The sequence below is a fragment of the Fukomys damarensis genome, unplaced genomic scaffold (genome assembly GCF_012274545.1).
Source record: "Fukomys damarensis isolate Sample0158 unplaced genomic scaffold, DMR_v1.0_HiC HiC_scaffold_33, whole genome shotgun sequence".
Taxonomy (NCBI): domain Eukaryota; kingdom Metazoa; phylum Chordata; class Mammalia; order Rodentia; family Bathyergidae; genus Fukomys; species Fukomys damarensis.
The window spans coordinates 45835804-45860219 of NW_022900945.1; the positions used below are offsets into that span (position 1 = coordinate 45835804).

General features: G+C 43.7%; 1 protein-coding gene across 3 annotated transcripts in view; it reads right to left on the bottom strand.

Annotated features, from left to right (window-relative positions):
• Ngf (nerve growth factor) overlaps positions 1–24416 on the bottom strand; it is a 54000-nt gene that overhangs the window by 12070 nt on the left and 17514 nt on the right. For 2 of the 3 annotated variants that reach the window (XM_010631212.2, XM_010631211.2), the window contains exon 1: positions 2915–3011. The exons of the other annotated variant lie outside the window; for it this stretch is intronic. In XM_010631212.2, coding sequence (XP_010629514.1) covers positions 2915–2943 — 29 coding nt within the window. In that variant the 5' untranslated portion in view covers positions 2944–3011. Of the gene's footprint in view, positions 1–2914; positions 3012–24416 lie in introns of those variants that run through there. 3 annotated transcript variants of the gene reach the window in all.

Here is a 24416-nt window from a genome sequence, read left to right on the forward strand (position 1 = left end):
CTAAATGTACCAATAAACTCAAAAAAAAAAAAAAAAAAAATGAAAATTCTTTTTTTTTTTTTGGTACCAGGGATTGAACTCGGGTCCTTGTGCTTGTGAGGCAGGCAGCAGAACGACTGAGCCAAATCCCCGGCCCAGAATGCAAATTCTTGTGACATACCTCGATTGTCCTGAGTCAAAAACTCTGGGAGTGAAACAAGACAATTTGTGGTTTAATACGCCCTGCGAATGACCATGATGTAGACTTAAGTTTCAGCACCATCGCTTTAGGGGTTCCGTGCTGGCCCCCATCGAACTGCATCTTCCCCGGGGATGAGGGATCCAAGGCAAAGGGAGCACTGACTTCGAGTCAGTCTGTGGCTGGGTTCTGCCCACTGATCTGTTCCTCCTGCAGGACAGTCAAAGGCTCCTCCCCTTTCTAGACCCCTGGAGGCAGGTCTGCTTGTATGACTTTCTGTGGACTCTTGCTTCAGCTTCCCCTCCCTTTTCTTTATGCCCTAATGATAATTTCAGCCAGGAAATTTTAATTAATGGTAAATTGTTAAAAATCTCATCAGTATATAGATAAGAAGTTGGAAGAAATTATCTTGCACACAGTTTGCCGCTATGGCATTAGCTGCACCTATTGAAACCGTCTAACTCTGCTAATAAATATCTCCCAAGTCCTTTATGCTTGAATTTTGTGGAGGACTTTATCTACTTCTCTGGCTCCCAATTTCTGCTGCCTCCCAGTTTTCTACAGCAGTGGGTCTTAACCCTGACCATATTCTGGGCTCTTTTGGGGAGCTTTCCATACTCCACTGCCTGTGTCCCATTTCCAGAGAGCCCGATTTTGTTGGTTTGGAATGCTGCCTGGGCATCAGGATTTTGTCCAGCTCTCTCAGTGACCCCGGTGTAGAGACAAGGTTGAGAGCCACCAGGAAGCTTAGCATTGGCTCTGGTGAGCTGGTGATTAAGAGAAATTGTCAAGAGATTAATATCTTGCAGAAAAATATGAAGTGTAGATATGCTCCCATTAGGAACAATCAAAAAGGCATGAGAATATGGCTTATAGATGCTAGGGAATGTCGTCCCTTTTCCTGCCCCCCAAATCATCTAGCTCTAAGTTGACATTTGTGAATTGGAAGGTTTTCTTTTTCTTCTTCCATGACACTTTAAATATTCTTTGCTGATGGCCTAGTATTGGACTGGCTAAGTATTAACAAGCCTAAGGACTATTTACTGACATTCAGAATGCTAAAGACTTGGGAATGCTTGACCCAAAAGTCTTTTCGGCCTATTCATCCTATGCTGTTCCGTGAAACAATGACTGCACCCAAGAGTAGCTTTCACTGCACCAAAGGTGTCAGAGCAGCTGCTGCCCGCTTCCTCCTACTTCCCATCTGGCAGAATTGCGTTGGGAAAACAGTAGAAACAACAGTAGGAATATGTTCTTGCAGTACAGTAATTTTGGGTGTTATTTCAGTGATTTTCATTTCTGTAACTATTCTCCTTAATTCTCTCCTCGTCTGTTAGTTCTTACTTTGAACCTATACATAAAGGGGAAAAAAACTGACGTCTTTTGTGTTGCCAGTTTTCCTAATTTTTATCCTAATCAAAAGTTTTCTAAGATGGAATATGACCATGAGGTTTGCTAACTAGGAGCTCTGTCTTCTTTTTGGAAAAAAATTCAGTTTTGGCCACTTTGGGATGATTTGATGTATTTTAACTATTTAGTGGTTTTGGCATATCCAATAGGAAAATAGTGCAACTGGTACCAAGGGCTTAGGAAGTATTACGGTTCAGCAAAACGGCTATTCTTTTTGACTGAACATTTCTATGCTGACAATTCTAAAGTGCCCTGTCACATTCCTTAAAGAAACGGTTCTATGGCTCTTTGGGAGATTTGAAGTAAATTACAAAACTCTTCTCAGCATTTCCCCCCTGGGAGCCAGGCAGCTAAAGAAGAAGTCACTGTGGCTGGCTGACCTTGAGCTTCAGAATGAAAACATTTGCTCTGAACGTGAGTGTGCCTGGCCACAGTGTGCATGTTGTTTACCTGAGTGGAACCATTCGTGATTTCTGTAATAGCCAACACCGAGGAGAGGTTTTCAAAGTATAGGTAATTACAAGGATATTCATGTGGTAGAAGATAAGATTTAAACACAAAGCAACCTTCCATAACAGAGTTGGGGGCAGAATATTTTTTGCAAGAATGTGTTGCTAAATAAGTTTTTCTAGTATAGGCCATCAGCACAGTAATACTAATGATATATCTATAATCTCCACTTCAGTGCCAAGAACAATCCAACAGTTTTTCAAACTTTTCTGCGATCTTAAGAAAACATCTCCTTGGTTCCAATTGGCTGATCTTTAAACCACAAGAAAAAGATCTGTTTCAGCTACACATTTGCTCTTTTCCTGGTCTGTTGTTCTCATGCTTGCAGCAAGACTGGGAACAAAGGGAGCTCTCAGGTGTTAGTCAGGGTCAAAGTTAGCATTTGACAGTAACAGCACCTACTGAGGTTTCCACAGCAGACCCGGGATGGCCACCTGGACTGAACTTGAATGAAGACAAAGCGGTGCCCGTGAATGTTAACTTAGATTGAAGCCCTTTAGTCCATGTGCTTTATAGGATTAAATGTCCTCAGCTCTTCTTGAGTGAGCCTTTTCCTCTTAGTGTGTGGTATGTTTTCCAAGCAATAGGTCAAGAAATGTTACAACACATAAGTCTATAATGCAATTCAGATGTAGCTTCAAAAATTAAGACAAGCTAAAGATCCACAGCACTGAAAAAAGATCAGAAAGAAAGCCTGGCTTACAGACACACAGGATCATAGGGCTTTTAAAACAGCCACCCATCCTTCTATTAAGGAGTGTAGGGGATGAGCCAAGGGACTTAAAGAAAGGAATTCCAGTAAAACGCCACCCTTACTCGTTAAAGTGTCCGTGAGATGAGGCCATTCTGTTTGAGCAGCTGGACTTCAGTTTCACTGCAAAAATCGCTGCAGCTCAATCACCCTGCATCCAAGAAAACAGGATCACAAGTAGCCAGCACCAGACACATCACAGGGGATACAGTGGACACCTGGACTTGCAGCTGTCACTCAGTTGTCATCTCCTTCACCCTTCTGTGCTGACATTTCCTGGCTTGTCTGCTGACTTCACACCCAGAAAATCTGACTCAAGGCATGAAAGAGATAACTCAGCCTATCTTTGCCCAGGCACGCAGCATGCACAAATCCCAGGTAACTGGCTAAGACACGAGCTGGAAATGAAGAGTTTATTTCCATGTGTGTTTGTTGGGGGGCTTTGTGCTATTTGGGCAACTTCCTGTCTATGGCTTTCACCACCCTGGTCCCACGTGGGGAATGTTGGTGGTTAACTGTAATGAAGGGCTCTGGAGTGGGCATTCTTGAGCTCATGTTCAGGAACTTCATCTCCCTCTTTCATTGTCATAGGAGGAAAGGTCAGGGGAGACTAAAACCTGCTGTCCCCTCTAAAGTCATTTGATTCTCATGTAACTGTGTTTCAGAATATTCCCAATCTTCTAGGGGTCTTTCTCCTTTTTGGGTTTATTTGACCATGATAACATGAGCAACAGAAAATCTCTGCACTGGAGAACTTCACTGCGAGTTAACAAGCGACCCACAGGGTGCATCTATCTCCAGAGACCCAGAACACTGTGGGTAATTAGAAATTCCAGAGAGGAGGGCAGTTTTCCACACTCAGTCATCACACACACATACACACACAGAGAAACCAGCCAGTCATCCTCTTGTTTCTAAGTAGGAATAGTTTAAATGACTCAGATTCAGAGAAATAGAAACACATTCACGTTAGAATCTTTATACCTGTTGTCCTGCCATCATCACACTGTTAGAGCTGTGAAGAGCCAGTTGTAGCTCTTCGGTCCAGCCCACCTTGACACATGCATCTCAGCCCTGTCACTTACCAGCTGTGTGACTTAACCTTCCTGCACATGGTGTCTCCTTTTAAAAGTCAGAACAATTACACCTTGCACATTGGGCAATTAAGTGGATTAAACTGAATAAGCGTTGAATAGCCTAGTGCCCAGCAACGAGATGGTACTATATAAATAGTACCAGTAGCTAGTCTTACTGATTTTATGAAAGCTATTTGGCCACAAGCAGGTAGGGAGCTGCTGGCACAGCTGGGTACAGGAGACAAAACACTGTTTGCTGTCCACCCCGTGCCCCCATGTGCCCCCATGTGGCCCTCTCCAGCTGGAAGGAGCCAGCGCAGGGTCCCGGTCGTCTTGCACATGCTCAGTGGGACGGAGCAACTGCAGCACCCGCTCTGCAGCTGTGGGACGATTATCTACAATCATTTGCCAGCAAAGATGCTGAGTCACAAACTGAAACAGTTGCTTTTAAAATGATCCATTTCAGTCAGAGGGAGGAAGTCGCTCCAGCTCCAGTTACAGCCGCGGCTTGCTGAGGGCAGCGATCTCTTGCTCCGGCTAAATTTGCCAGGCGCTGTAAATTAATAGCAACTTTGCTTGGGGCAGTCGCCGTTTCAGAGGGAAAGTGAGTCACAAGGAGAATGAATACAACATGGAGTGCATTTTTCATGGTCAAACATATGCTGGGGCATTCAAAGGCTGAAGATAAATTCAGACTCCTGCTGGCTTATTAACTTCTTGAGGTTTTAGGTGTATTTTTATCCATGGGGCTGTCCTGGTGTAGGCATTTCATGAAGGTTTATGGAGCACAATGGAAAACTCTTCGCACAGCGGTGCCAGTTCATGCACCCGAAGTAAATCATTATTTCATAGAATATTGGGAAATAATAAGTGGTCCCATTCCACATGCCTAGATAATGGAAAGAGGTTCCCTTCACTTTGGCGATGTGGGATTTATTTAAGCAGGAAAAGGCCACAGTGGTGGGCTGCCAGGTGTGCTGCCGAGGAGCCAAGATACAGACCCTCCTTCAGCCTTCATTACAAGCGCTAAAAAGCATACACAGGTGTTGTGCATAACAAACCCCTCCATGATTCCAGGGTGCTTATTGTTCTTGTCCTGAATTCCCTTACACGAGGCTATGCCCCAGCCCAGCCTCTGGGTAGGTTATGCAATCCACTGGGATGGCAATCACCTCATTGTTTAGTTACAAGCCATGAGAAGATGAAAAAAGAAAGAAAAGAGCAGAGCACACACATACAGAACGAGGGTGGAGACTGCACTATGATAATGAAAACCATTTGTTAGCATCGCGCTCCTTTTTTTGTGAATCGGCCGAGTTGCTGGCTCCAGGCCTCTGTCTGGGAAGGGAGCTGCAGCACCTCACTGGCCTTCCAGAGTGTCATCCTCTGTCCTCAGGAAGGTGGGGATTTGACTGACTGCCCCAGTAGCCCCTGGGCCCAGCCACTGGTCGCAGCTCCAGCTCTCAGGTTTGTCCCAGGGCCCCTCACCCATTCTGTCAGACTGTGTGCTGGCCTCAGTTATTTCTAAATTCTACCTAAACCCAAGTTCGGTTTAGTTTGTGTACGAAGGGTTCTCCCCTTGCTGTCTCCCAGCACGGTGCCCACCCACCTGCGTCCAGGACTTTCTGCCCATGTTTTCTTTTGCATTCTTGCTACATTTCCTTCTTTCCCCAGACCTGTTTTATATATTCTCAAAATATATATTCGACTCTTTGAGGATAAAAGCCAAAAAAATAAAAAAAATAAAAAAAATTAAAAATAGAATAAGCAAGCAAATCGCCAAACGTTACAACTTTTAGAACAGTATATATGCTTAGGCAGATACACACTGTACTATTGGTTGTAAAGCTTGTTTTGCCTACACTGTCTCTAAAGAAAAAAAGTTCCAAAAGGCAGGCGGAGTGGTTATTGGCAGAGAAGAGTAGCAAACATTTCCTGTGTACCTGCGCTCATCAAGTCCAGGGATCTAAGTGTTTCCCCTTCCTCGGCTCACTTCTCAAATCAGTTACAGCCTTTACAGAGGTCAAGACTCTGATTCAGCACCATCTTTAACAGCCACCACCACTGCCACCAACTTTGCAGCCATCCCCAGGGCCATTATCCTCTTAGCTCCCACCCCCACCATCTCCTGATGCTTCCTCACCACCACTGTTCAGTCCCTGCCCATGGTCACCACCGGCATTACCATCTCCACTATTTTACCTTCACTATTACCCACCTCCACCGTTAGTACCACCGCCGCCATTATGACCGTCACCATCATCACCATCGACATCTCTAAAAAATTAAAGAACTGCAGTTTTGTCCTGAGGATTTTGTATTGAGAGTCTGGCCAATGTTTCCCAAGGCCTCGAGAGTCAAGCCTTGAGGTCATGTGGTCTCTTCCAGTAGAGTTCAATGCATTCTTTAGGTCCATATGAGTTTCGGCCGAGCAGTAAGAAGAGCTTGGCCTTGAATGAAATCTGTTTTCACGATTTCCTATATATTCCATGACACTATTTTCAGCACCATTTCAGAAGCTGCTTTTTTCATTCTTTCTGCTCGGACACTTATTTTGTCCATGCTGTATTTCAAAAAAATGTTGATGACAACACTTTTCAGTTTAAACCTTGATAGAGTTTTAGAATTATCTCAAAAGAGCAATAGCTATAATAGTCACAAGGACATAATACACACATTTCAAAAAGCAAAGAAGGAATTATGTACCTTGGTCCTCCAAAGTGAGTCAGGTTCTTCTATTTGACTGATGCAATCTACTAAGAATAAGCACACATTTTTGCAGGCTGTTTTGAATTTTTCCATTTCTTCATATCTGTGGGCCTGGGGCTTAGGCTTCCTCAGAGAGGAAAAGCTCTCCCTGATCCCTTCCCTCAGCTTCCAGCATTTCTGTTTCCATGGCAGTGATTGGCTCTCACTTATAAGAAGGAAGTTCTCTGAGAGTTTAAGGCTGGGCACAGAATGTAGCTCTCTTCTGGCACTTCCATCCCAGTGAGAGAAGTGGCCAGCCAGCTGTTCCGGGAGGAGGACTGGCCAGCTCGCTCTTTCTTGTTCACTCGCTCAGACTGAGAACAGCTCTTTCCTTCTGGGTCACTAGAAGCACTGTGTACCTGGGCTCATCAAGCTCTTCACTAGCATGAATAGTTGTTGAGAAGTAAATAGAATTACTACTCTGAAAGATAAATGACATTTATTGTGTATGATGTATCAGACAATATACTATGGGCTTTCTGCATAGTTTTAAAAAATACTCATTTAAGGTCCTCTTGGTCAGCATTTTACAGAAAAACAGGTTGATGTAGTGCCCAGAGCTCTTGCTCTGTGGCCCTTCTTTCCCACTCTAGGTGCCCACACCTCTGGTCACTTCAAAGGAGCAGCACTTTGTCCAGTGGATTTTGTACTGACAGTGTCCATTCCTGCTTCTATGATAGGAATATTGTGTGAGTGGAATTTGACATATTCTCTTTTATGGGATTTATCTAATCGCTTAGAAAAACAAAACTAGTGCTGATTTTCTGGTTTGCAGAATACTTTGACTGATCCACTTACTTGTTATGAGCCTTTGTTGTTTATCATCTCAAGCCAGCCCAGAGGCCGTACTCCCTTCTCCAGGAAATACTCCAACCACCAAGGTACAAGTTTTGAGAGGACCCATGATTCTGACAGAAACACGGTCCTGGGAGAGGGAAGCTTAGAAGTGTTCAGATGCTTCTTACTAGGAAAATTACAGAAATTAGAATGTGGCTATTCCGTTACTCTCATACATTACTGGATAAGATCTTGTTTTTGAACTGGGATGAAAAGCCGCAGGCAAGACAGGAACTACTCACTTTGGGCTGGGGAAGTGACTCTCTGTTGGCTTTTTGGGTGTGAAGATCAAGCCAGAGGCTGATGAAGCTAAGTGGAATCTGTTAATATTTCCATTCATGGACATGCAATAGCAACCCATCTCATACATTTACAGGAAAGCATCGAATATAATATCTTTGTTGAGCTTAATCAGAACCAGAGTAAAATTCCAGGCGACAAGAATAGAAACTTACCCTAATGATTTCATTTTTAGTCCAAAACATACAGTGTTTTCTCTGCTTGGTCTATTTGTCACTTTCTAAAACAAGAAAATGCCAAGCAATGACTTTGGTTGGAGGGATGAGTGGAAAGCAAAAAGCACTAAACAGAAATGCAAAGAGATCAAATGGAGGATGAACATTCAGAAGTAGATTCAATTGTGAGTTGTTGACTTTTCTTCCCCAAATTTATGTGGTGAAGTAAATCACAAGGCAAAGAAGAGATTGGATTTCCATCTGTGTTTTTGAAGGAAGATATAACCACTTTTGTCGTTGACATTTGAATTTGTTGTTAGCATTCTTTTCCTAAAAGAATGAGAATCCCAAATCATAAAAAAAACATATAGGCCACCTAGCCAGAAGAGAAAGTGCCTCTTCTGATTTGCCATATTGAATTGAGTAGATAGTTTAATATTAGAAATAATGCTGCTGTGTGTAAGCAGATTGGTGATTTTAGCATGCAAACACTGGGGTAAAAATCCAGAAGTTCCTTCTGCAACCAGTCTATTGCCTCTAGCAACTGCCTAAAAGAGACTGGGCCACTATCTTCTTTTAGAGTCTCAAAAACAGTAAATATAAAGGTGAGAAGTAGAGGAAGGCTTTTCACCAGTGAGCAATGGCTGTCACTTACTGGGTAACAGTGACATTTTGGCAGGCACATCAGAAAGGCACACACTAGCCATTAATTACACGACTTGGCCCTGTCCCACCTGGCACCGTGGGGGATCTGACTAATGTTGGCACTGATGCTGGCCCTGGCCCTGGTGCTGGATCTGCTGATTCCAATTAGGGGCCAGCCTGGGGCTGAGCCTAGGTCAGGGACAGAAGGAGAAATGCCTATCTGGTTTCCCATCAGTTTGGAGCTTGACGAGTGTTGTGGCAAGAATGGGTGAGTCATGATGGGATGGAATCAAACCAACCCAACACCTGTGGGTACTAAGGAGAATCTAGTGAGTTTGTCCTATGTTTAAGAGACCTGATGTTACCATAGAGGGAAATTGAAAAAGCGCAAAGAGCAAGATGAAGCTACAGTAAGAAGCGGTAGAGAGGGGAGGAGAGTGGGAGAAAGAGAGCAAGGTCAATAAATGAGGACAGCCAGAGGGCAAGAAAATAACAGAGGGAGAAATGGCAAAGCAAGAGGAGGAGGGAGAAAGAGATTCAAAGGGCAAAGAAGCAATAGCAGCAAGAGGGCAATCAGCCTGAGAGAGGAACCAGAGAAAGAGTGCAAGGGAGGACATAGACTGACAAAAGACTTTGAAGATGACCCAGACCTCAGTCCTGCTAAGAAGGAGAAATCATTGCGCAAATCATAAGCAGACCCACAGGCCACAGTTTGTACCAAAAAGATGTGACTTCTAGATTTCCCGAGAGGAAAAGCCCAAGGAGTTGCCATTTGCAAGGACCTAAATTTCACTGAACCAGCTTCTAGTAACCTTACAAGATGACGTCTCAGTTAACAGCCTGTTAGAATGTGATTTCTGTTGGAAAAATTCCAAATCTGAGCCCAAATCTAATGATAACATCACCTTGGCACAATGATACAGACTTTATCACCTAGCTTAGTTAGGACAAGGCACGTCCCAGGCACATGGCATCCTCAGCACAAAGTCCTTCATTGCAGGGCTTCCAGGCTGGGTGTGCCAAACTTGCCCTTAAAATAAATGAGATTATATGACCTCACTTTTTTCAGATTCAGAGCAAATGTTTTGGAAAGGAATCATGAGTGGAAAGGACAAAAGGATAACATCAGGGGAACTGGGGTTTCCCATTAATGCTTGGATCCAGCTGTACTTACAGCGTAAACTTTATTTAATCAAATCTACTGTCATTAATAAAACCCCAAAGAAGATCCAAACAGAGATAGATGATGGTATACTTGGATTTCACATTGGGTTTGCATCCTCTTGCTTCACCAGGTGCCATCTATAAATCTAGGATGCAGGCCGCCAGAGCTGAGCTGCAGAGACCGGCTGTCTCGGGATCAGGCTGCCCTCATTCTCCTATGCCCCTGCCATTCCCACTTCTGTGTCACTGCTGCTCAGTTGGCCAGGGAATGAGCTGAGGAAACCGGAGGTTCTGCCGGAGATCCACAGTCCTTCTCGTCCCAATGAGATGAATGTTAACAGCAAGCCAGAAAGGCAAGGCATCTGGAAGCCACCCCATAGCAAAAATGGCGGGAAGTGAGGAGGTGACCTTCAGGAAAGAAAGCTTTCACAGGTCGAGGGAGAAGAGCTGCGCTCCATCATTGCCAGAGGCCCATTTGTAAAGAGCACACAGAACGGAAGAGAGGCAGGTGCCCCCTTGACTGGAGAGATACTGAGCAAAAGGAGCGTGCTGCTGGCAGGGGTAAACTTCCCATTGTGAGCAGTGCTCCGATCACAGCAGGTAAGTGTCATGGTTCTTGTTTTAGGAGCGTTAAACAAGCACAGATTCAATTATACGGAAATAGAAAAAAATAAAAAGAGGGGAAAGGGAAGGAAGGAAGGAGGAAAGAAGTGAGAGAAAGAATGAATAACAATTTAAAGTGAGGGTGATTCCTCATGTCATTCCATCAGATGAGTGCATGAATAGACAAATACTAGGCACGATCACGAAGTACAGTGTGTGTTTAAATAGAAAAAATGATTACAGTTAAAGAACACAATGCTACTAAGCCCCCTTAAAGTCCTCCTCCTTCCTGCGAACCTACTTAATCCCTGGTTCGCTCCACTTCCTGAAGCAGTTCTGGAGGTCTGCTTCTGCGAGTGTCTTTAGTTCTGCTGTCATGGTTGCCTCCGTGTTCTGAATCAACTCAAAACATTGACCTTGCTTGGTCATTTCGACCTTGAGGAAGAGCCAGAAGTCACATAGTTCTAGATTAGGTCAATAAGGTGGGTGAGGACACATTAATATTTTTACGAGCCCGCCTTCCTTTTGGATGGCACTGGCAGGCATTCACCGTTTTTTTATTTTCAGTCTTACCTCATAAAGACTCTCACAGAAGAGGGCTTCGAGTGTGCTTCAGAAGGGGCAAGAATGATGGGATAAGTTTATTCCAAGTCAAAAGGAATACTTTGGGGGAGATGGGGGGATTGATGGGCAATATGTCTTTTACTGCAATCATTTTTGAAAATTTTAAATGCTGCATTTTTATCAGCTCTTGTACGCGCATGTAGAATATACATTCTTCAGAGAGAGTTGGTTCCCCCTGAGTGTTTATTCTGTGCGACACAGATGCTAAATATTTGTATTAAAAAAAAAAACAATATGGTTCTTTTGCAAACCAACTACTTCGTCTGGTGCTCAACTGAAGGAAGAGTAACCTGTTACCACAGTGTGAGAAAAACGAGCTGGTTGGACTCAGTGAGAGACACTGTGCTGTTCTCCCTGAAGGGCTTGCAAGGTAACTTCAGCTACAACTTCACAGGGCTTTGACACATTGACTTTAGAGTGCAGGTCCTGTATGAGATCAGCCAGGCTGCATTTGATAGGAATCTAGACGAAAGAGTCCTACTGGCCAGGGAGGTGAATTGGTGGCCTGTGATAGATGATGTGGAGAAACTCCTGGGTGTCCCGAGGCTGTCAGGTGGTCTGGAGCCACACACCCACCCTTTGCACCCTCACAAGGTCCCTTCAGTATGATGACCAGAGGCACACATCTGACTGCCATAGGTAAGGCCAGTACTCTGTGTAACTGCTCCTGTGGGAAGCCAAGTCTTGACAGATAATACACCTGATTTTAAATAGATGCATATATTAAAGACAGGGAAAAGTCCTGAAGGAAATAGTGAATCTTAGTAGTTGTTGAATTAAAGAATTACAAGTAATGCTTTGTTTTATTACTTATGCTTTAGTTTATTTTTACCAAATGATGTGTAGTGATACAACTTTTCTAATCAAAACAATGCATTTTAAAATAACTCAAGAATGCTATATTTAAAACTATAGAAAATGTTAATAGTGTTTACCTATTTTTGAGATTTTTGTCCTAAGAAAATTACCTTAAGAGGGGAATAAAACTGTATCAATTTTCCCCACTTAATTATTTATATTTGCAAAATCAGAAGCCAAGTACATTTCAATAAAAAGGCAGTTTATGGAAAATCTTTTTCAGAAAATTCTTGCTGTTATCAAACATGAAAACTGTGAAGACAATAAGAAAAATGGACAATTTTTGTGATCTAGCACAAAATGGGTGAGGGGACAGATTAGAGCAGAATATGTGTGAAATCGGTGTAGCCAAGGGAAATCGCATGTGTGTAGGAATCGGGCCTGGAAGTAAATATATAAATGAAAACAGTTGTATTGAGTGTTAGAACTTTGGGTGATCCCTTTTCTAACTAATTCTCCAAATGGCTTGTAATGTTTTTATAATGCTTTTATAATGAAAATAAGGTTCGTAAGCCTTTCCATATGTCCTCTCTGTAAATCCTTGACATGTAGTACTACACCAAATGGCATTGATGTCAGTGTATTGCCCACAGTGCCTAACCTGGGCTGCTTTCTTCTCAGAAATGAAGTGAGCAGGGCAGGCCTATTCGATAGTTTAGAATGGGTGCTCATGGAAGAGTTCATAATCCTGTCTGAGCTGGTCACCCTTCTGGGAATGGTCCCTTTGTTTAATGAAGTGAACAGTCTTACCATGTGGAGCACAGAATGAGAATTGGTAAATGGTGCCCATGTGCTATAGTAGAAAATAAAAGCTGGCAAGAAACCATTAATCCATTTATAGTCCATCTAATTGAGTTGTGTTCTTCCCAGATACTGGGAAAGGGAGAGGGGGGAGGCGAGGAGTAGCAAGAGTAGAAAGGGGAGGGGAACCAGGAGTATTTAATACATGCCTGCTACTTGGCAGACATAACACTAGGAAGTTTTCAGTGTATGGCTCGCTTCTGCTTGTTACCAATGTGGGGTGAGCACTCCTTTTTGTACTGACAAGGAAACTGAGACTGTGACCAAGCCACATAAGATAGAAAAAGGACAGAGTTACTTAGTTCCAAAAGGACGAGAAGCACAGCTTCGCATTCTCTGTGTACATACTAGTTGATCACCTACAAAATGAAAAATTCATTTTCAGTCTTCAACTGACTTTAGTCGCCAAGAATTCTTTTATCATTAGTCATTCTCAACGAGAGGAGAGTCCCCCATCTCTATTGTTTTCCCGGGGGACATTTTGCAATATCTGGAGACACTTTTGGTGTTGTAAGGGGTAGGAAGGGAGCAATTAGTACCTAGTGTATAGAGGCAAGGGATATTCAAACTTCCAATGATGCTCAGGGCATCTTTCACCACACAGACTGATCAGGCCAAAATGTCAGTAGCGCAGAGGTTGAGAAACCTTGTACAATAGAACTTGATGTAACTTATTTCCACTACATTCACTTTATCTCATAAAAATTTCCTGGCTGTGAGGACTCCTCAAATACTTAAAATATCAGAGGTGCTATTTGCTTACCGATCCTACAATTAGGAACCACTCAGCATATGTAAATTGAATAAATGTGCATAAAATCTGGATGACAATGCCAATGTTAAATCTGAGATTTATGAATGGAGTTTACAGTGAGATTGCCAGCAAGAAATTCACAGCTCCCCAAGTGTTACCAATTGTGGCTAACCCTAATTTGTATTCAATTCTACAATGAATAGCTAAGTATTCACTTGATTCCCAGGATGCCTGTATAAAATCAGAAACTTGACTCTGATTACAAGGTCAAATCGCTAAGTTCTAACACTTAAGCAAAGAGTCTATAAATGAAAATAAAATAGTTTTCCATGGATTGTCATTGGGAGGGTAGCATGTATTAATTTTCTTACTTCTGTGGCATTAAGATAGCCCCTAGCAAACTTCAATCACTGAATTATTCGTTACTTCTGTGGTTCATCGTAAGTTTGTCAGCACAGGATTGTACCAGTATTTGAGAAAGGTTCATATAACTACAAAGCTAAAAAGGAATGAAGGAGTCAATGATTATCAACTAGTTTACTGTTAATCAATCAATCAATCAGTCAATCTATATCCATTAGATGATGGAAGATGTGTCTAATCCCAAGATAGCTACCATAGAGAATATTAGATAAATATAAGGTATGAAACTTGGTTTTAGTAATAAGCAATGGGGGAGAATAAGACAAATGCTCAGGAAATATTTAGTGAACAACTCAGGCTATAAGTTGTTAGAAATGAAGTCTATATCATGAAATGCTGATATTTATGCACATGTTTATCTCTCCCATTGCCTTGACAGCCACCACCATGCAAGGACCCTTTCTCCTTGGCATTTGCTTTGGTGTCTAAGTGTATCCTGGCTTGAGAAACCAATGCACAAATGTCCATTTAAAAAGTGAATGAATGATCTCAACAGACGTGGCTCTTGCTCTTGGCCTTGAAATGACAGAAATGTCCAACACCAGTGCTTTAAACCTCTAGGAGGCCCAAAGTAGCTTGGTGAAACAAGGGCCCCATGGTCAAATACATTTGGGAACTGCTGAGTCACAAATAGCTTTCTTTACTCAGTTTTCCATGTGCCAGTAGGCATTGCAAGTCCCAGAGAAGGTTTCACTTATTTGAGGCCGAACTCATTTCACCTTGGAAACACTTTTTTCTTCTTTTACTGAAGATTTGGAAACGTTTAAGTTAATGCACCAAGAAAGTCCCTTTGAGAATAGTCTAAAACCATGCAAGGAAAATGCCTTCTTAAATTGACGATGGCTTTGAAAACAAGCATCATAAATCCCATAAAATTGTGATTTGGAGATTTTCTAGAGAAAGGGAAAAGTTGCATCCTTCCAAGCCAGTCCTGAATGAAGGAACAATCCAGATACTCTGTCTGCCTCACTTAAGTAGCTTTCTTAAGTGGCCTCTTTGCAGCTCTGGTTTAGAGCTTTTGGCCTGTTGTAAGGGATCGAGCCTTGGGTGTATATTTTTTAAAAATCTGGACAAGTCTTTTCTTAATATTCCCGCTGGGCTTGTACTTTTATTTTTCAAATAGCTTTTGCCCTGAACTGCTCAATTGAGTTTGATGAGTTCTCAGCAGACTTCTGGCCCTGGCCCGCTGCATGATCTGAGACAGCTGCTGTTTGTTTTTCTGTAAATCTGCACTTGCTTTGATTTCGGTGGGTTTCCTGGCATAAGTTTCAATGATATGGGTCATTTATGTGCACCAACCCACTAAAAAGGTAAAAGCAAAAATACTGTCATATTAAGCTCCTTTACCTTATTAGGAGATTTTTCATATATGTTTCAAATATATAATTATTTTTTTTTCTGATCAGCTTTTGAAATAAGCCTTCCAGATGTCGAAGGATTTTATTAAAAGACAAAGCAGTTTAAAAATTACTGATGGTGACCTGGGGGAGTTGAGGAGAGTTCTACTGCCATCAGGAGAAAATATAAACAGACAATGCCATATTTTGTGAATTATTTCTATCTAAACATTTCAGCCTGAGGAAACAATTGAAGGCAGAGCTAAATCCCTTTTTTGCAAGTAGCTTTGATTTTGAGATAAACTTATAAGTGGTTCCTAGTACCCTGTGTCATGTTCTAGCCCCAGTTATAACTGAATTTCTCACAACTCGAGCTACACTTGGACTCCTTCCAGAGGAGCCAGTTTTCAGGAGGCCCTCAGTACAATGTAGCCTCCTCTTCTGCAGGGCTTGGGGCCTGAGTCCCAAGCTGGCATTGTGGAGGAGCTCCAGTCCTCCACTCAAGCAAGTAGATGTGATTCTGAAGTCAGGGAACGCATTTGTCTGGTTCCGTAGAAGCATAGCAGAAGCAGACAGGAGCAAAGAGCTTGGCGCGTCTGAATCACTGTGGTTTGTCTACATGGTTCTGTGGCGGTAAATCTCCCCTGCAAGACAGAACCTGTGACCTTTAGAGCTCAGATCTGATGGGCCCTTTGGTCACATTTGCTTCTGCTGCTTTCCCCAGAGCTCAGCTCTGCACACTTGGGCCTGGCAAAAGGTCAGGGAAAACATCCCCATTTTCTCCATCACACAAAGCTCTATTTGTCCTCTTCCTTCTCTCAAGGGTCATCCAGATTCTAATGAAATACTGGGACTGGCTCAGAAAAATTAACAGACCCTTGAGGCACAGTGCTTCTCGCAGCTGGTAGAAACTGAACTAGAGTCACAAACTTTGTGGCTAGTGCTTGGCAACCACTCAGTTTAATTCAGCACATGTATAACGAACACCTTTTGCATTTGGGCACTCATGATTGGAACTGTGGGGATTATGGAGGTGGGTAAGACTGTGCTGGTCGGGGCAATAGATTAGTATACAAGCAATCTGCAGTATGGAATGAACATGCATTCCTGATTCATTCTTAACAACTACATGTCCAGGGCATACATGTGCCAAGGCAGTGTTCTAGAGACAGGAGGTATACTTGTGAACATAAAGGGAAAGTTCTCTGCTCTCAGAGAGGTTAAAGTCTAGTGAAGATAGAAGGAATACAAACAGAAAATAGCTAACAAAGTGCCAGTAAGTGATAAGTGCTGGGGGGGAAAAAACGTAAAGCACAGTGAACATTTTGGAATTAAACATTGGAGAAGTGCTAGTTTGGACAGGAAATGTCTCTTATGAGGTGGTATTTATGGAGACCCGATTGAAGTGTGGGAGAGAGCGATGAGGTGTGAAAAGGCACTCTGGACAGAGACGATGGCCGGCATGAAGGCCCACCGGGTGGAGCACACTCAGCAGAGCACAGCAAACGCAGGCTCCATGCCTGGGGAAGGCTGCAACGAGATGAGGTCAGAGTGACAACCCAGGCCAGCTCTGACAGGGCTTTTTGGGCTCTGGATGAGTTCGGACTTTATTCTGATGAGACAAAGAAGCCAGGAGACATGTTTGAGCACCAAAGTGATACAATGTAGTGACTTAGAGAGACTCTGTCTCAAAAATAGATGAATACATATTAAACAAACAAATAGGCCTAGAAAGGTAGCTGAGTGCAAGGACTCTAGGCTTAATCCCCAGTACCCCTTCCCTGCCAAAGAACTTGATAAAAGTTTCCATTTTAAAAGGAGCACTCTAAATGTGGGCATACAGCGGGGGAGCAGTAGAAACCAGAGGACCAGGCGGGCAGTTCCTGCAGGGACCCGAGCCGGAAGTGATGATGGCAATGTGGGGGAGGTGAGGGGACGGGGAGAAGGAAGAGGGCCAAAAGGACTTCCCTGCTGGACCATGATGTGGAGGAGTGAAGAAAAAGGAGAATCAAGGAGTCGCCAAGGAGTGTGGATTCCAGCGGGATGCAGGTGAGGTTTGTTGAGGTGGAGAACACTGGCAGAGGAGCGGTTTCAGGCAGGTTAGCTTTGAGATGCTGTGTACTGAGATCCCTTACACTGAGATCTCTATATTTGAGATACCTTAGATAGGTCCTAGAGATGGAGAGTTGGAGAAAGCAGTTGATACAAGTCCAGAGTTAAGGGAGAGGTCAAGAGCTGAAAATACGAATTTGGAGAATACCAGCTCTGAGACATGTACAGGGTAGGAAACCCAAACACTAGCTCACTGAGATTTATTTTGTGATTCAATTTCTGATTTTCGTTCTTTTGTAGATGAAATTAAACACGTGTCCCTTATCTGAGAGCACCTCATGCCCTATTGTCCCTTGCCTGGTTAGCCTCGGAAAGCTTCCTGAAGGCAGGGACTGTCTTTCTTAGCTTCCTATCCCTTACACTGCTGAGTGCACACCTGGCACATCAGAGGACTGAACAAATCATCAAGCAGCACTTACTACATGTCCAGGGCTTTACTACACACTGCGTGGTCCTGCAGAGCAGTCTAAGGCACCAGGGAGACTTGGGATCTTTATATATCAGCCACTAGGGAGCCTCCGTCAGAGCAAGAAGACACAGACAGTGCTCAGGGTCCAATGGGCTGTTCTCGTCTTTGCTGCCCCGTGCCACAAGGGGAAGTCATCGGAAAAAGAGCTCCTCTCTAAGTGCCCTCTCATTCCTAAATCCCGCCACATCCTAGGAAGCATTACCTGGAGGGTAGCTGAGAAAAGACCAAAGAGGTGACGGAGACTGGAAGACTTGACTTAGGCCCTGGATATATGTTTGAGACGCACGTCTATCTCAGTTAAATTCAGAAATGAAAATGTTGGTATCTGCTCATCTGTCTGCTCATTTTTTAATTGTTTTTTGCAGATCTTGGGGTCATTTCTGAGAGAGAAAGGGGGGCAGAAAGAGAGAGAGAGTGAGAGAGAGAGAGAGAGAGAGAGAACCTGAATGATAGCTAAAATTCACCCAAAATCTCATGTGTGTCAGTATCATCACTATCTGTAATACTTTAGATGGATTATCTCACTTAATTCTCATGTTAGCCTTATGAATAAAGTAGTTTATTTCTTATAAATGTATTTTCCATCAGACCTATAATCTAATCTATTATTTCATGTAAATCTAAAAAAAAAAAAACAACAACCAACAAATTCACTCTTACGGAACATATTATCCAGATTGTCTAATTGCAATGTAAAAAACAACTCAAAGGAATTCAATTTAAATTAAACTCAACATCTCCAGCAGATGAAATATCTTATTATCTAGCATTTATCTATTAAATACATTAAGTGTATTCCATACTAAAAGTATTTTTATATAGCCGCAGGATTTGTTTATGACAGGTTGATTACAATTTGAAGGTCAGTGTAACTTCCTGAAAGTTAGCTCAATTTCACACATGCCACCTTGGGTTTTATTCCAATCCCACCTACTCAGAGATCACTGATGTTCACACATGGGGCCCCTCCTTCCTGAACTATCTGTTGTATTCAGATTTTATGCGGCAGTCTCCCCTTACGCTTGGGGATATGTCTCGAGACCCCAGTGGGCACCTGAAACTGGATAACACCGAGTCCTCTGCATACTGCATGTGGACGCATCTGCCGGAGGCATTTAGGTTATAAATTAGGCCCAGAAGAAGATTGAAAGTAATAACTACTCGTGCCATTCCTCACCCTTCCTGTGATGATGTGAGATGACCCAGTGCCTGCGAGATGACAGGAAGGGAGGCGGGGGAGGCAGGCAGGGCAATGCATTCGAGCTGCGGGGAGAGGGACACCTGAACACAGCCACGGAGATACTGGAGAGTTGACCCGCTCATCGGCGTGGCAGCGGAGTGACTAGCAGGTGAGTAGGGGAAACAGCGTGAAAACACTAGACAGAAAGGCGATGGATGCTCTGGAGGGCTGGAGCGAGTGTGATGCTGAGAGATTTCACCAAGTTCCTCAGAACGGCATGCAGTTTTAAACTAATGAATTGTGTATTTCTGGAACTTTCCATTTAATATTTTCAGACTGTGGTTGACCACAGGCAACTGAACCCATGGAAAGTGAAGCTACGGAGAAGGGGCGGGTGGGTGGCTGTACTGCTTTAGCTACCTAGAAGCTCTTCATTTGACATGGGCTGGACCTCAGTGCCTGGGTAGAGGAGGGACGGCCTTTTGCCTGCCCGGTGTGAGGAGGAGATGGAGTCACGGCTCTTGTAATTTTCCAGTACGAGGGTGCTTGCGTGGAGCTCCCATCTGTTTGCAGGGCCGCTCTGAGTGCTGTGCATCTGACTTCAATAAGCGGGGAGAACAATTCCATCCTCCAGCGCGTTAGCAGGCCAGCACATCTGCTCTGCTGCCCGCTCCAGAAGCTGAGGGAAAGTTGGTCTGTGGAGGCCGTGGCCTGGTTTGACAGCAGGAGACAGTGGTTGCTGTTGGATCCTTTCCAATCCCTCTGGAGGTCAAGTTTTGACCCCAAGCCTGTTGCAGTGGAGATGCCAAGTGGGTATTGTTCTTTATCATTAGTTGTGTTTGTCTCGATTAGAAAAAAAAAAAAATCTATGAAGTCTGGATACTGAATTCTCAAGTCTGGAATTCCTCCCACACATGGAAAACAGGCTCAGTCATGGAACAATGCCACTGTGTTTGTCACCCACATATTTTGGGATCCAACCATAGAGAATAATTTGCTCTTTATCAGAGCACTCTTCACCTGGGATTGATAAGGAGTTACTGCCCAGCCGCAGCCAGGCGACCTGGGTCAGATGATTATGTGGCAGCAAAGCAAACCCTTGGTGCTCACTAGAGCACTAGAAATGCATCCTTGTGCTGGCAGGGGTTCTGTGTTTACTGTGACTTCTGGGCAATTACCAGCAATAAGATGTTTCAATGAGAATATTTGGAAAATGAGCATAATGACATAAACAAGTTAATTATTTTCAGTGTTAATAAGGAAAGCACCCTCTCCATCTTCAGACCACAAGCATTTCATTGGAGTAACTGGTACCCCAGGGCTGGCCTCAGGAGATATGGTTGAGTGGGTAGCATAGGTCTTCGCCTTTCCCAAGGTTGCTTCACCTCTGTGCCCTGCTGTAAACTTGAGTTCCTCTTCTCTCTCGGGATTCCCCTCCTCTGTGAGATTCCCTCCTCTCCTCTTCTCTCCATGGCCTTGGGGGCTTCCCGGGCCAGGGCTGAAGTTTGGCATTGGGAGCCTCTGTGTGAATCAGCAGTCAGGGCTGTTTCCTCAGGCAGATGCAGCTCGGAGAGTGAGCCTTTCCATCTTTTCCTCCAGGTGCCCTGTTTAGGACAGAGCCTGTACTGCTGTACCCTGCGTGTACTCCTAGTCCCTCTCCTGATAACCTGTGTGACCCCTCTAGACTGTCACACACTCCCTGCTGAGCCAGGCCATCCTACCCTCAGTTTCCAAGGCGGTACTGGGAAAGGGAGGAGCATGTGCACTGAGGAACTGAGCAAGCAGGCCGTCAGAGAGAGGAACCTGAGGAGGGGGCAGCACTTCTTGGCAGGGATGAGGTCTGTCTTCATGTCACCAGCCTCTGTCTGTCTGGCTGCTGAGCCTGTTCTCCCCTCTGCCTTTACGCATGGGGTGATTTCCAGCCACCTCTCTTCTGTGTGCTCTAAATGCTCAGCACCTTTTGCAGCCCTAACCCAGCAGAGCTTCCTTTGGAGGGCCTTCCACCTTGGCTCTCTCCCATCTGCTCTCCATCCCCAGGTGTGCAGCTTCTGAGGAGTGGGTCCAAGACGAGGTGTTGGAACCTTGGACCTTCTCTCCCATCTCTCTCTGCTGTTGCTTTGGGTGGGCCAGGTGTCTCCTGGAACCCCCTATTTTTCCGTGTGGTGGTGATCCAAGGTAGAGATAGCTGAGCTACCATAGCTCCGGGCTGTCTTTCCCAGCAGGGGCCAAGAGCGCTAGCCACTTTCACTGTTAGCACCTGGTAGATTATCAGAGGGACAGGAATCCTGTCCGTCCACCAGAGTACACAGCTTTCCTCCCAGCCAGACTCCTGGCTGGCCTTTTCCTGCTAGATTTTCCACCACACCGCCCTGTGTGAGGGCCCTGTGTGCACCCTGCCCCACTACAGTAACATTCCCTTTCACATTTTATGCACTTCAGACACATGCACATGTGAACACACACACCTATGCACATGCAGATATGTGCTTATACACCTAGCTATGTACACAGACACACACACATGTGCCGAAAGATGCATGTCTATTTCCTGGAAACAAAGACCTTACTTCTACACAACCTTTACCCCATACTTGCTTTCTGACAGTCTTTGTAAGAACTCAGCTCACTTTTTCTTTGACAAATCTCTTCAGAGTGAGGGTGGGAGGGGAGGTTCAAGGGCTGTAGAATCCATTGCTTTAAAACTTGACCACCTCTCCCCGCCCCCTCACACACACACACACACACACACACACAGACACACACACACACACACAAGTACTGGGGACTCTAACCCTATTCACCCAGTTGTCTGTGCCTGGAGACAGATTGTGATGAACAGCAGCAGTGCTATCTCCTAACCCTGTGCCCTTGGCTGTGCTCCTAGCTCTGCTTCTGTGCCCTGGGCAGCTTGTGTTATATTAAGGAAGAACAATGTCAGCCTTGCAGCCTCAGCCAAGTCCTGAATTCCTGAGGGGTCAAAGCCTTACTTGAAATCTGCCTGGCCAAGTGTCTCATACAAACTGGGAAGGTGTGGGTGGTTGATAAATATCATTAGATGGCAAGGAGGTGATGAAGACCACAAGAACAGGCTTTTTCTTAGTGGTTTGGTATTAACTTGTTGGGAAGTCCTGGGTCCCAGGAGCAGCCAGATGGCCCAGAGTCTGAAATAGACAGTCTCAATTCCCAAGTCATTTGCTGGCAGAGCCTCACTGGGAATAGGCGCTTGGAAGTTTCTACAGGAGGGAGACTAGGCATTTGGTTTGTAAAACAGTATTTGTGCTTCCCACAGCCAGGGAGCAAGTAGAATACATGAAGCCTGTAAAGTGTTGGTGAAATAGCTCTCCAAAGTTCAGGGGTCTCCCAATTTGAGAGATTTTTCTCTTTCTGTATATCAATATGCCTATCATGGCCCAGTTCAGGTTGTCAGGCGGGTGAGGACTTCCCAGCCAATGTGGGGAGCTAGGCTGCTTCCCCACCCCCAGCACCTTGGGCCTTCATCGGAGCAGACTGATGAGGACTGTCCAGCCACATGGGTGCCCCTGCAGCATCACCCCCAACCCCTGCTCTAGGGCCTCCTGGCTGTGCCAGTACCTGGATATGCACTGCAGAGGCACAGGGGGTCATAAGGGCCATTGTACAGAGCTCCAGAAGATAGAACAGAAGTGAACAACTGCAATAAAGGCACACCAGACCTCTGTAGTTGGTAAACTGAAGGGATCACCACCTTCCATCAGAATCTGGACTATCTTCAGGGGAAGGGCAGCTAGAACCTGCCACAGAACCTTGCAAAGTTTAACCCTCTAGGAGGTCAGGGAGTTCAACTTGGGCCTTGAAGCCAGAACTCAGCCTGAATCTCAGGGGTCTGCCATCAGCTAGCTGAGACTAACTGACTTAGTTGTATATATTGCTGCCCACATTGTCTATTGTGACAGCAGAGATATATCCTGAAGGAGGCCTTAAATTTTTTTTGTTTCTTTTCTTTTTCTTTAATTTTTAATTTTAATTTTTTAAATTTTGTTTTTTCCCCACCCTTCAAATTCTTCCTTTTTTCTTTCTTCTTTTCCCTGCTCAAACTCTTGCTCCCCCACATTGTTCTTCATCTCCCTTTTAGTTCCTGTTCCTGCCCTAATTTGGATTTCTTCTTTCTTTTTCTTTTCATCTCTCTTTTCCTTCTCTCAATTGTCCTTAGTTTCAAAGCAAAGTGAGTATAATTTATAGCTTCCCTATTAATGTTAAGTTGTTCTATTCTTGTCTTTGTTCTTGCACTCTGTCTTACCCTCTTGTCTTCAACAGTTTCCTAGAGCTTGAATGATCATCCTGTGTCCTCTGGCTTTACTTGGAACCTTCTCCTATCCTTCTACTTATCTATTGCTCCCCTCCCAACTCCTTCCAAGTCCTCATCCTGAAGGGTAAAGTTGCTATATTGAAGAGTTTATTCATTATAAACATATTTTAGACTGGTCCTTGAATTTGATTTAATTCACATGCTTAAAGGTGATAGATTAATAACTACCACAAATTGTCAATTTCTAAGTTGTGCTTGATGCTATTGTGTTGCTGATTGTATCAGTTGAGCTAAAAGGTTGTGATTGATTTAATGAATTGTCCTTTCTGATATTATGAAAATAAGAGGGTCTCTGAGACATTAGGGACTCAAAACCTAAAGAGCAGCTATATCAGGAAGATCAAAGTACTAACTCAGGAATTAAACCAAGGACATTACCAACAACAACAAAAAAATGAGAAAACACTTAAGCAAGACACAAAGACAGACTTCCAGTTCACCAACAGCAAACTCTAGGGGAAATGAGGTTGAAAAGCCTGACAATCAACCACCAGGACAACCTGAACTCATAGCACAGGAAGTAACAAAACAGATCAATCAAACTCTAGAAAAATTCAAAACAGAAATAATTTCCCAGATAACTACAGAGATGATCAGCACAATGAAAGACATGATTAGAGACACTAGAGCAGAAACAGACAAAAAAAAAAATTATATGAGTTCAGGACCATGATAGAAACCATGAATGCCCAACATAAGAAAAAAATGGAATTCATGAAACAGATTCAAACAGATATCCAGGAGATTTAAAAACTATATAAAGTATTTTTAGCAGAATGCAAAATGTGAAGACAGAATTTCAGATATAGAAGATAGGATTGCAGTCAGTGACCATGAAAAAAGAGATCTCTTAAAAACAGTAAGGGATCATGAAAAATCGATCCAACATCTCCTAGATGATGCAGAGATGAATAACATAAGGCTGATATGAATCCATGAAATAGCAGGAGAAAGTACAAATGATAAAAAAAAACTATTCACAGAATTAAAGAAAACTTCCCAAACAGAGGGGAAGAATTTGACTTACAGATAAGTAAGGCATATAGGACTACAACTACTCATGATCAAAAAAAATCTACACCTAGATATATAATAGTAAAGATCTTGGAAACCCAACCGAAGAACAAAATACTGCA